A 13,050-nucleotide genomic window follows, 5' to 3' on the forward strand; every position below is an offset into this window, starting at 1 on the left:
CTGCTCGGGGACTGTCTACTTTTCTCTCTTTCTGAAAGAGGGTGTCCTAGTTGGCTATTGCTGTGATAAACACTTTATCCACCAAAGTGACTGGAGGAGGAAAGGGTTTGTTTCCTCTTACAGCATGCAGTCCATTGTGAAAGGAAGGAAGGAAGGCCAGGAACCCAAGGCAGGAATCTGGATGCAGGAACCAAAGCAGAAACCACTGATGTGGGAAGGTCATTGGTTAATCAATAAAGAAACTGCTTGGCCTCTCTTGAAGGAGCTGCAGCACGCCACCAACAAACAGCAAGAAGCTGTGTTAAACTCTGTATTTTTGTGCCTAGAATTCCTTTTCAAGCCCTCTCAGGTTTTAAGTGGATTTTAGTCAGACATGTTGGCACCAATTTGTTGGAGGAGGCCACTTGTTTGTCCCAGCTGCTTAGCCCTGAAATAATCACACAGAAACTGTATTAGTTAATCACTGCTTGTCCCATTAGCTCTAGCTTCTTATTGGCTAACTCTTACATATTAATTTAACCCATCTTCATTAATCTGTGCATCACCATGAGGTCGTGGCCTACCAGCAAAGTTTCAGCATGTCTGTGTCAGGTGGCAGCTCCATGGCTTCTCCCTGACTCTGCCCTACTTTCTTCCAGCATTCACTTTAGTTTTCCCTGCCTACCTCTTTCTGCCCTGCTCTGCTATGGGCTCAAAGCAGTCCTTTATTAACCAATGCTATTCACAGCATACAGAGGGGAATCCCACATCAGTAACACATGTCTTTAATTCAGCACTCAAGAGCCAGAGGCAGGCAGATCTCTGTGAGCCCAGCCTTGTCTACATTGTAAGTTCCAGGACAGCCAGGGATACATAGTGAGAACCTGTCTCAAAACAAACAAATAAACAAACAACAACCAAAATCAAAACCAAACCAAAACCCAACCCCGCAAAACCCCTAAAGAACAACAAAGAAATATATCCATCAATGAAATCCCTTTCCCTGATTGAAACAAAATCTACCTAGTATCACCTGCTTGTGAGAAGCCATACTACTGGAGCCGAGGACCCCTAGATAAAAACCTGGTGGCTTACCAACGAAGGATGCCTCCCTCTTGCATCTGTGGCCCCCATGGGTAAGCAATGGCTGTGCCATTTAGCCCCTTGGTCTGAACCCAGGGTGAAGTAGAAATCTTCATTTGGGGCTTGTTAGACTTGCACATGGGAAATGGAAGAAAGATGGACATGCTAGACAACTTAAACTCTTAAAGTTTCTATTTGATCCCCATTATTTCAATGCCAAATAAGGTCCCATGGCACAATGTAAATGAGATGGGCTAGCAGGACCCTCTACCCCCTCCATTTCAGAAGCAGAACTTCCAGTTATTTCAAGGCTCTTCCCTGTCCCGGGCGTGGTTTGAATATGAGATGCCCCCCATAGGTTCATGCATTTCAACACATGGTCCCCAGTCACAACACTCTTATGGAAGGATGTAGAACTTTTTGGAAGTGGAATCCTGCTGGAGAAAGTGGGGCACTGGGGTTTTGTAGCCTGATCCCACATAGCCAGTCCCACTTTCTGTTCTTCTAAGAGTTGAGGTGGAGAACCAGCCAACCACTGTTGGCACCGTGGAGTAGCCTGCACTGTTCCTACTCCTCCACAATGGACTCAGACTCTAAGCCAGAATAAAGCCTTCTTCCCTGAAGTTGCTTTTTTCCCCAGGGGTTTGGTCATAGCAACAGGAAAAGTAACTAAGGGTCTGGAAAGAGGGCTCAGTTGTTGTGTGTCTTCTGCTCTTCTACAGGACCCAAGTTTGGCTCTTAGCACCTATAGTTTTAGTTCCAGGGGATCTGACACCTTCTTCTGGCTTCCATGGGCACCTACACAGTCTATTCTCTCTCTCTCTCTCTCTCTCTCTCTCTCTCTCTCTCTCTCTCTCTCTCTCTCTCACACACACACACACACACACACACACAAAGAAAAAGAAAAAGAAATGTTTTAAATTATTTTTAGAATTTTGTGTGTATGAGTATTTTCTCATGCATTTATGTCTGTGAACCCTGTGCATGCCAGACACACTCAGAGGTCAGAAGAGTGTCAGATTCCTTGGAACTGGAACTACAGATGGTCATGAGCCATCATTTGGATTCTGAAAACTGAACCTGAGTCCCCTGTAAGAGCATCAAGTGCTCTTAACCACTGAGCCAGTTCTCCAATTTATATAAAAACAGTGTGTGTGAGTGTGTGTGTGTGTGTGTGTGTTTTAAAGGTAATTGAGCTGGAGAGATGGCTCAGTATGTGTGTTGGACAATCCACAACCACAGGTAATTCCAGCTCCAGGAGGATTCAATGCTCCTGACTTCAGCAGTCACCTTTGTGCACACACACACACACACACACACACACACACACACACACACACACGTACACACACTTTGGTACCTCAGACCCACAGCTTCAAATGTAAAGTCTCCAGGCTCCTCAGCAGCTGTGGGCATGAGCCTGCTCCTTACACTGAAAGTGATAGTCCTGCTGGCTTCCAGTGCCATGCCCCAAAATAGATTCTCACAAGTGTCTGAATGGCAGGGTGGAGCCAGATAGTCAGTGTTAGAACTGGTGTCTACTAGGGAAGCCTCTTGCAAGGCCAAGAGAAATAAGGGTGAGAGCTCAGAGCTGATTCCCTTGGAGTCTTAACAGTGATACCTAGGATGTAGGAATGGCCACTCTTTGTGGACTTTCCTGTCCTTTCCTTTGGTAACAAAGATCCTGGAATGTTGTCTGCTGAGGGGAGAAGCACATGGAGAGAGGACAGGAGCCCCAAGATGAGCGGTAACTAAGGGAAATCTGGGAGGTGGTGGAGGCAATAGCCAGGGGGCATCAAGGCTCTCAGGGTCTGTGGTCCTCCTAAGGGAGGTCCTGGGCATTCTGAAGACATATTGCTTGACTTTTAAGAAAGAATGATACCCTGAATATTAGAGGCTGTAGGGACTCTTGGCTAAGGCAGGGATAGATGGGAAAAAAGAAGAGGAAATTCATCCCCTTGGCTTCCGCTTTGCTAGGGCTATAGTGAAAACTTTCTGGTCATCAGAATTGTGAACTCTGACGTGGATGAGAGAAACGTGCATCTGTGAACGCTGCTGAGGCTCTGTGCTTCTCATGGCCTTATGGGAGAAAATCCCTAAATAATACCTCTAGTGAATGATTTTAGACAGACACATATATGTAAAATCTAAATGTGTGCATGTAAAGTCCGAGACCTATCCTGGCACTCCTGCACAATGCTGGTCCCACAGGCTCGTGCCTCATGCGTCGTCCATCCTCACACTCAGCTGAGTGTGTGCTTCTCTTACTTTTCTAGTTACCGTGGCAAAAGCCTGGCCAATCAGTTCAAGGAAGACACTGTTTGTTCTCACCCAGTTTGAGGGTGCAGCTTACCACACTGAGGCGGGCAGGAGTGTGAGGCAGCTGGTCACACTGTGTCCCAGCCAGGAAGCAGGGAGCCATGGATGCTGGTGCTCAGCTCACTTTCTCCTTTTTATTCAGCCGGGAAACCCGGCCTAAGAGATGGTGCTGCCATCTCAGAGTGGATCTTCCCCCTTCAGTGAAACCTTTCTGGAAACTCCCTTAGGGACAGGCCCAGGGGTGTGTCTACACCGCGTTTCTAAATCAGTCACACAGTCACTATCACAGAGTGTATTCCGCTCAGTGTCATGTTGTCATTTTCTCACACCCATGTCCTGGGGAGAGCTCTGAACTTTGGATTCAACACAGCCTATCTGCAGTATCATTTTCTGTTTCTACCTGTGGCAGGGCCTCAAGGCTTTTCCAGGATCGTATCATAGTACAACGAACCAAAGTCCTAGGGAAGTCTCCCAAGGCCCTTGCAGTCCCTGAGCGGGTCCCTTGCTTGTCCTCTGTCTCCCGTGCGGAAGAATGTCAGAAAGGTAACGACATTCTGTTAGATATTTGCCTTCAGAAACCTAGAACAAAGCAATGCTTTCTAGATTTGTGATTCTACCTCAGGCCCCTTGTCTTAAATGTTGAATTTTTAAGAGCTTAATTAGGTTAACTGCACAGCAGGAAAACAATCAAACAAGTGAAGATCTAAACAAGGCCCCTTAGCTTCCATTTCCTCTTTGCTGAGTTAAGGGTGTTGCTTCCTGGTGGCATGCTAACACTGGAAAATGTTCAAACATACAGATACAATGCCTTCCACTCTCTCTGGGCCAGGGAACAGGGGAGAAGGAAGAGAAGGCAGAAGCTGACCCGAAGTCACAGTGTGAGAACACATTTCCTGAGCCAGAGGAACTCAGGGCAGGTCCTGCCTTTCCCAGCCCGCCCTTCCTTACCCGTCTTCTGCTTCCAGTTCATAAAACTGTCTGAAGAAAGCCAAAAATGGTCCATCAGGCTTCTCCTTCGCTGTGAACCAAACCTTCTGAGAAAAATCATGCCTTCCCATCTTCCTAAGATGGAAAGAACAGGAGGAGTCCATGCCTAACGAATGCCCTGTTACCCACGGTAGGGGTAAGGGCCAAGCGTTTCCCAGTTATTCATATAACTGAAATGAAAATATGTACAAATTTGCAGAAATCACAAGGAAACTTCATTTAAAGCAAAGCAATAGAAAAGTCCAGAATACACTGAGAGGAGCAGCGGCCTCATGAGTGACGACACTCAAGGGCGCCAATTATTGGTTTTGTACCTCCCTTGACTAGATTCAGGAGAAGGATGAGTTTGGTGACTAGGGGGATACAGAGGGCAGTTCTCTGTTTTGACTGATAGAGTAAGTCATACAATCATTTTTTTCAACAGTGCATGTCTCTTTCCTAAATGCGTCTGATTTTAATCATTTGCACAGACATAAGATGATAAACAGGGTGCTCTGGTTAGTTTTTGTCAGCTTGACACAAACCTAGACATACCTAGAAATAGGCAGTCTCAGCTGAGGAACTGTCTCCATCAGATTGACTTCCGGGCACATCTGTGGGGCATGTTCTTGATTTCTAATTGATGTTGGAGGGTCCAGCCTCCTGTGGACCACACCATCCCTGGGCAGGTGGTCCCGCCTCCTGTGGACCACACCATCCCTGGGCAGGTGGTCCAGCCCCCTGTGGACCACACCACCCCTGGGCAGGTGGTTCTTGGCTGTACAATCAAGGTATCAGAACAATTAAGGGGCAGCAAGCAGTGATCCTCCATTGTCTCTGCTTCAGTTCCGGATTCCTGCCTTGGCTTCCCTCACTGACAGACTGTAACCTGTAGGCCAAATAAAGTCTTTCCTCCCCACCTTGCTTTAGGTCAGAAAAGCAACTAGAGCATGGGAGATTGTCCCTAAAACTTGAGGACATGGTTTTGCCTTTAATGCACATGTGCTCAAATCCAGTTTAGGCTTGATGAACTTGCCCTCAGCTAAGATGTATTAGGAGTATTTTTGAACAGAAACTGTCAGAACTTGATAGAGAAGAGAAACATATCCTATTCTTGAGAGGGGGGTGTAGGTATAGCCTGATGAAGGTGGGGTCTGAGGTTGTTAGCTGCATTTTTCAGAGAGAGAGAGGCATGTGTGCATATCACGTGTAGGTAAAGGAGCTAGGCTGCTCAGAGTGTTATGGAAAGGTAGGCACACATAATTCCAATCAGGCAGAGCCCTGGCTTACTACGCTGCCCCCTATGCTTCTCTACCCCATCCCACACAAGGCAGAAGCAGTACCACTGCACCGGGAAAACTCACAGGGTGTCACACAGTGCCATTCAGATAGGTGAGAGGGCTCTGGGACCCTCTGTACAGTCTTCGGAGGTGTCCTTGCTACCCAGAGTTGCTGGCTTCAGAATGTGGGCCCTGACAAGCAAGCCACATTTAGACTTGCAGCAGAAGTGAGCTAGGACAACGGGCAGAGCTCCATCCTAACCCAGACTGCCGTGCTGCAGGCCTCTTGCCTTCTACTCTCACCAAAGCCTCGGATTAGGGTCCAGAGAGGCAAAGGAAGACATGGGAGCTCTTTGTTGTTCTTCCCAATGTGGCCATATTAATCTAATCTCTCTCTCTCTCTCTCTCTCTCTCTCTCTCTCTCTCTCTCTCTCTCTCTCTCTCTCTCTCTCCCCCCCTCTGTCCTGCTTCTTACCATTTCTTCTTTGTATAATTGACTTGTTGAGGACCAGTTGGGGACAATTGAAGACAAACCAAGCCTGGTTTGTTAGGAGTCTGTCAAGGCTCACGCTCCTCTCCTAATAAACCGGGTAACACAGTGACACTGTCACCCAAGTCTATACTTGGGGTCCTGACACGCGGTTCAGATTTAAATAGTGGGCAAGAGCTCTGTATAACCACACCTGGTCAAAGTGTGGTCCCAAACATCATCATTATCTTCAGTCCAGTCTCACCTACCAGGTGGTCTGACCAGTGTTCAGAACTGTGTGAAATCTCTTCCCAGAGGACAAGTTCCCCATCTAGCTGACACCAGCTCCCCCTTCTCTATCATGAGATTCCTGGAAAATTCCAGTTCCCTTCATTGTTTCGGTAGTCTGAGATCCAAAAAGAGAGAGGTACACATGTCTTCATTCCTGCCAGGATGGTTACGCCCTTTCCTGGGAACGTGTGGTCCCTTCCCTAGCAATGTGGTCTGGAGGGCCGGAAGGCTGGATTTCGGTGCCCGAACACAGGAAGGTCTGTCTTTGTATGGCTGCCATGGTAAGATTGAAGGTTGCTGGCTGGCAATGCCCTCACCCATGCCTACTGCAGCATTCTACAGTTGGTCCCAAAGTGATGAGCCTTCCTCATAGACAGAGTCAACCAGCGGTTTCTTCTACTGGCAAATAACTTGCAAGCAAAACAGAAGCCCTGGATGGTTTTTAACTATACTAGCCATTTTCTGTTTGCTTTCTACTGTGTGTTAAGTTTTATTACAGTATTTGTGGGAAAATAGAAAAACTAATGTTATTTTTAATTTTTATGACATTTTTATTCGTGTGTCTGTGCATACATGCATGGGTGTATGTGTGTGCGTATGCGTGTATGTGTGTCTACAAAAGCACACAAATAGAGGTCAGAAGACAACCTATGAGAGTTGGCTCTCTCCTTCCACCCCGTGGATCCCAGGGACCCAGCTCGGGTCATCAGCTGTGATAATAAGTACCTTCACCCTCGGAGTCATCTCACTGGTCCACAAGTATTGTTTTTATTTTTAGGGAACAGTCTGCTTGGTCTGACACAAAAGGAAGGTCTTGCTAGATTTAGTTTTGAGGATACCACACCCTACTCTTGGTTCTCAGCATCTGCCTTACTTATGGCTCCCATTAGAGTTTCCAAGTCTTTCCACTTTCTGAATTTCACCCTGGAAATTCAGACAAGGCTGATGTTCATCCCTGTCAGTAAGTCTTAGTGAATGCTGGGTTTTCCTCTAGCACTTCTGTTTAACACAGAATAGACGTGGGTGGAGAGCCCAGACCCACTTCCTTAAATCCATGTAGAGATTATATTCTCAGCCAAACTCTCTTGAACTTTCCACCCATACCGTTTCCCTAAATCTCTCTCTTGCAACTGCACTTCCTGTGGGGTGCCATCCGCATTCTCCTCCCCCCCAGTCAGAGGTAGGGATGGGATGGTGTGGTCCATGGACAGGCATCCCTTACGCTGCTGGGGAACTCTATTTGAGCATGGGATGGAAGCCTGAGCAGCAGAGGACCCTAGGCTGTGTTCCGAGATGGCTTGCACTAACACACTGGTGTGCCTCGGAGGCTTTGAAGATCAACCATATGGGGCACGCTTGATACATAATAGATCACATGTTTAAAATCCCCAGTTTGGTAAGTTTGGTAAGTTGGTAAGGCACATGTAACGGCTAGTGAAAACAGCACAGATAACAAACATATCCACTAGGCCCCTAATGTCCTTGTACTCTTCGCATTGTATCCCATACCCTCCTAATTAAGCATCCTTAACACCCACTGACCAAGTTAGTTTGTGTTTTCTAAAATTGTATCGAAATAAAAATAAACATATCAGAAATTTAAAATGTCTAACTGAGCTGAAGTCATCTGTTGCTCTGCCTTTTAGGACTTCACACCTGAAGCTGTGGGATCCCGCAGTCTGCTCCTGTTTCTCCATCCATCTGTTGAGGGGCAGGTGGATCAGCAGCACTTTACGACTATATAAATACAGCTTTTGTGAAGGTCCATGTACGGTGTGTGTACAGGCAGGTTTTCATCCTCATTTTTCTTGGGTAAGCATTTAAAAGTGGAATGACGGGGGCTGGAGAAATGACTCAGTGGTTAAGAGCACTGACCGCTCTTTCAGAGATTCTGGGGTCCTGAGTTCAATACCAACAAGTGCACGGTGGCTCACAACCATCTAGAATAGGATCTAATCCTCTCTTCTGGTGTGTAGGCATAAATGCAGGCAGAGCACTCATAGACTTAAAATAAAAAGGTACATAAATAAATAAAATTTAACAAGGAGAAGAGGAATGACTGGTAACTAGGAAACTTGCATCTCTCCCCAAACTGGTTGTGTCATTTTAAATTCTCCCCAGCAGGGTACAAGAATTCCAGCTTTAGTTACTTGGAGATGCCATCATCAGTTTCTTTCTTTCAAAACTTCTTTTAGATGTGTACGCTGGGGCTGGGGCTGGGGAGTGACACGTGCGCGCATGCCAGTGTGTGTGTGTGTGTGTGTGTGTGCGCATGTACAAGCACACACGTGGAAGTTGGAGGACACTTTTTCAGAGTTCGCTCTCTCCTCCCTCTCTGCTGGCTCCAGAGGTTGAACTCAGGCCACCAGGCTAACACAGCAAGTTCCTTCAGTCATGGAGCCGGGTGCTGGCCTTCTTTTCTTTTTCCTTCCTTCTGTGATGATGATGACCGCCATTGACCTATGACCCGGGAGAATCCTTTGTCCTGGAAAGGACCCCTGGGTGAATGCTCTCCTTATTCTCTGCCTGTGCTCGCCCCCAACTTCCTTTGAGGCCTGTGTCCCCATCTTAACCCTAGAAGAAGAGCTGTGGCCACAAGCCCTCAGCCCGGATGGAGTGTGGTGTCCAGCTCTGAACTCCAGAGGCAGAGAGAGGGGCCATTCAGAGATCTCAGGTGTAGCATGTAACCTGGGTAAAGAGCTGGCCTTGCTGCCTGGCGGGTGGAAGCCTGCCGTGTAACTCAGCTACAAAAGGAAGTGGAAATTCTTTGCAGTCAGAGGCTAATGAGGCCCGAGGTATGTGTTATATTTCAAAGGTCACAGCGCTCATTTAATCCAACGTTTCTAGACATACTTTGACATCTACTCTCATTAGGTTTCCGCCTTTGTGTTACAGTCAGCAGCAAGTGACTCTAAAACCTTGGAAGACCCATGGGCTGGAAGAACCAGGGAAGCTTGGGTATGGTGGCTAGCCGCCGTGGGTACCCACAGGACCGATCACCTTACCTTTGGTTTCCACAGCCTCCGTCATGAAGTCAGTTCTTTTCATGGCCTGAGGGAGCATGTGCCTGAAAAACTGCTTCTATGCTAATGTTTGCTTCTAAGTTGTGCACCATGGAGCTGGGCATGGGGGCATATGCCTTTAGTCCCAGGATTTAGGAGGCAGGGGAATCTCTGAATTCAAGGCCAGCCTGGTCTATAAAGAAAGTTCCAGGACAGCCTGCAACGCTACATAGAGAAATTCTGTCTCAAAAAAAAAAAAAAAAAAAAAAAAAGTGCGCAACCATGCTAGGTCCATGCTGCACCGGAGACCAAAGACTGCGAGGCAAGGCTGACCTTCTACCAACTGAACTACACCCCAACCTTCAAACTGGGCTTTAGAAATACATATTCATTTGTTCAACAGGAACAAAAACCAAGTTGGGGAGGTCTTGTTGTGCTGCCCAGGTTACCATTACATTTGTGGAAATCCTTCTGCCTCAGCCTCCTAGGGTGCTGGGATTACAGATATATATATGCCATCACCCCTGGCTGATAATTATGAATGCCTGGCACACTTGGACAACTTAGAGGTTCTAGGGCAGTGATCTCTGGGTTTGCTCTTGGTTCTACCGCTTTGTAGTTATGTAACATTGGACAAATGACCAAGCCTCCGTTTCTTAGAGCTACGGGACTAAAAGCGCCCACACTATAGACAAGCAGTGAGAAGGAAGATGAAGTTCACCTTTATAAACAGCTTAGCCCCGTGCCAGAGACAAACCCAATAGTTACAAATAAATATTTATTAACCAGTCCTCTTTCTTCTTATATTCTATTTTTGTACAAACATGTAAAAATTCCATAAAATAATCCAAAGAGACAGGAATATCGATGTTTATGTATCCTGCCTCTGAGGCACACTATGGTAGAGTTCAATTGTCTGGTCATGACCACTCCTTGGCGTAGCTCGCTGAGAGTTCCCGTGCCTTTGAAACGGGGCATCATTGCACCTCGGGAACAGGCTGCAGAGATATTTCGTGAAAGCCTTGTTAAGAAGCAAGCAAATGAGAGGGTTAACACAGCAGTGGGCGGTGGCAATGAGCTGTGTGACCTGAATGCTTGCTTCCAGGTGGTAGCTGTTCTCATCCTGCAGGGACGAGTGTTCCCGGAACTCGAACAGGAAAAGCACAACACAGTACGGTGCCCACATCCAAAGGAACACACCCGTTATGACGAGCGCAAGCTTTCGAAGATCGTTCTGCCTCTCCCTGGTGGTCTGCGTTTTCCTCATTTGCCCACAGCAGAAAATAAACACCAACAGAGGAAAACCAAGAACCAAAATGTTCATCTTTAAAGTCAGAAAATGCTTCCAGAATGGCTCTTCAATTGGCAAAAAGTGAGGTTTGCCAAAGGCACACTTGGGTTTCTCTCTTTCCCTCTGAGGCCGATAGAGCACAGATTCAGGCAAAGAGAGTGCAATAGCTATGACCCATGCCAGGATACTTGTAACAACACTACCAGGCACCGATGTGAGGGTGGAGGCCAGCCTCCCCTGGGAAAACACCTTGTACCCTTGCACGAGGAGAAGGATGTTGAAAAACGTCTCGCTGTATAAGCCTGTGGAATGGAGGCCAACAAGAACGCTACAAGTCCCATTGCCAGGGCTTTCCCCAAGGGCAGCCGCGTGTGCCCAGAACGGCAGGGGGAACAGAAAACACAAATTCGCAGCTGCCAGGTTTAGAAGGTAGATGGTCCCCACATTCTTGAGTCCTTTGTATCGCACCAGCATAAACGCAGCCAAGGCGTTGTCCAGGAGACCCACCGCAAACACAGCGCAGCAGAACCGTAGTACCTGCTGGGCGGAGACAAGCTCGGGGATGAGGGGTTTCTCTGTCACACAACAGTCCAGGTCATCCTTTATGAAAACATCATAGTCGTCCTCTGGGGCCACCGTGGAATTATCCATCTCGGGCTGCCCTGTGGGGAAATCAGAGATTATGTCTCCCCTCCATCCTAGAGCAAAAGGTTTGAAGTAAGTCTGCCCCCGCTCCCACAGTGGCGGCTGTGCTCATTCTACTCATTAGGAGCCCATAACATACCTTAAAATAATCTACAACACCCAGGGTCTGTGCTGGGAATGTGACAGCTCTGCCAGGCACAAAAGGACGCGGGGACATTACAGTCACTTCATTTCTTTTGGTTAAAATGAGATTCGCTTACTAGGAGCTAGGATCTAAGAAGACAAAGAGTTAAAAAACAACCTGAGAAGTCGGTGCCCCTCCTACTTCCCAGCTATTAAAAAAAAAAGTTTCCTTACCTTGCTCACGGCTTGAAATGAAACAGCTAAAGCAGCGGCGCGGCGGTCTTGGGGCAGGCTGCTTGATATTTTCCTCTCCAGGGACATAAACAGATGTTTGCAAAAGTGAAACCGTACTGGCCAAACACGTGGACAACTAGCGAGATAAAGATAACCACTTGACTGAGTTCCCAAGAGTGGAGAAGGGTACAGCCCCAAGATCTGCCATCCAGGGGGCTGTGGGAACACTGGGGTCAAGGAAACAGCACTTCCTTCTGGACAGACTGCTCCTGACCCCAAGGAGCTAGAGACAGCACTGTTTATCCCTCGGAGGCTGGCCCCTTCCAGGCACAGCTTCAAGAGCCAGCTGGAATGAAGTTCTGAAGTCTCTCTCAGGAGCCTCTGTCAGCCTCGGAGAAACTGAGAAGTTGCTTTCGTCTCTCCCTTTCCCAGTATCCCATGTTTGACTTCCAGGTACCTTTTAGCCAGCTGTCCTCCAGGCTGTCTCAGATAAGGGTGCTAAGTCAAGCCTGCTCCCAGTGATAATAAGAGGGTGACGTCAGAAGCTGCGCTCCGCCGCCCCGCCTCCTGGGTTTCAGACAGAAGTTCTCTGAGTAGATAACAGCTTCCAGAGCGCGAAAGTGTCCATACTCACCAAAGTCCTGACCCTCAAAGGCAGCTGTCCCAGCACCGGTGACCTGCAGGGAAGAACAGGGAGTGGTGGGTGTTGGGTTTTGTTTGTTTGTTTTCCTGCTGTCTTTGAGAAGAGCTATGTGCTTTTCCTGTTGAACAGAGTGCTAAAAATGATCTGGGGAGCTCGGGCGCTGGAGGGACGTCAGCAGGAAAAGAAATTGGGAACAGGGTGGGGCGGAGAAGGAGCGTCGACCTCCCTGCTGAGGAAAGTAGAGAGCCGCAGGCAGCCGGAAGGAAGCAGTGGCCACTGGACCGCGGACCTGCTCAGGGGAAGCCCCAGAAGAAAATCCTGTGTGAGGGTGTGTGGGCACGATCAGGGAGGAGATGAAGCTTAACTTCACCTGGAGGACGGGGATGACGACAGGCTTTGGAGTGGCGGGAAAGGGCAGAGGAGAGAGATGCCGCTTGAAGATGAGGATTGTAGAACAGGAACCTGGAAGAGCTGGAAAAAAAATATACGAACTGCCCAAAGGGCAAGGACTCTTTGCAACCATAACTGAACTAATCTGGGGGTCAGTTGATGTTTCCTTTGCATTAGCAACAATGGGTCTGATACACGTGATACCAAAAGTGAACCTATAAAAGTAGAAATCGATACTGAGGAGACTAGTAAGAAAGAACAGAGCCCAGATAAGCAGAATTGAGCTTTAAGCTCCTAGCATCCAGGCAGAAACAGAGACACGGGTTGGTACGGTG

General features: G+C 47.8%; 1 protein-coding gene across 3 annotated transcripts; it reads right to left on the reverse strand.

Annotated features, from left to right (window-relative positions):
* Nucleotides 1-10,142: 10,142 nt before the first annotated feature.
* On the reverse strand, nucleotides 10,143-12,574 carry Ccrl2 (C-C motif chemokine receptor like 2). Of its 3 annotated transcripts, none has more exons than XM_050139231.1 (3): nucleotides 12,317-12,574; nucleotides 11,683-11,818; nucleotides 10,143-11,342 (listed from the first exon to the last, which is right to left on the reverse strand). In XM_050139231.1, the coding sequence occupies exon 3, from the start codon at nucleotides 11,329-11,331 to the stop codon at nucleotides 10,261-10,263; it is 1,071 nt and encodes a 356-aa protein (XP_049995188.1). In that variant the 5' UTR covers nucleotides 11,332-11,342; nucleotides 11,683-11,818; nucleotides 12,317-12,574; the 3' UTR covers nucleotides 10,143-10,260. The 3 variants fall into 3 exon arrangements, with proteins under 3 accessions (XP_049995188.1, XP_049995187.1, XP_049995186.1); XM_050139230.1 differs by lacking the exon at nucleotides 12,317-12,574 and adding an exon at nucleotides 12,140-12,310; XM_050139229.1 differs by lacking the exon at nucleotides 12,317-12,574 and adding an exon at nucleotides 11,465-11,598 and having other exon boundaries at nucleotides 11,683-12,310.
* Between the last annotated feature and the right edge of the window lie 476 nt (nucleotides 12,575-13,050).

The sequence above is a fragment of the Alexandromys fortis genome, unplaced genomic scaffold (genome assembly GCF_014885135.2).
Source record: "Alexandromys fortis isolate MF-2015 unplaced genomic scaffold, M_Fortis_MF-2015_v1.1 scaffold_36, whole genome shotgun sequence".
Lineage (NCBI taxonomy): Eukaryota > Metazoa > Chordata > Mammalia > Rodentia > Cricetidae > Alexandromys > Alexandromys fortis.

What these genes read in the sequence shown, in the direction of transcription:
- Ccrl2 (XM_050139231.1), bottom strand. Translation starts at nt 11,331, where the DNA reads ATGGATAATTCCACGGTGGCCCCAGAGGACGACTATGATGTTTTCATA.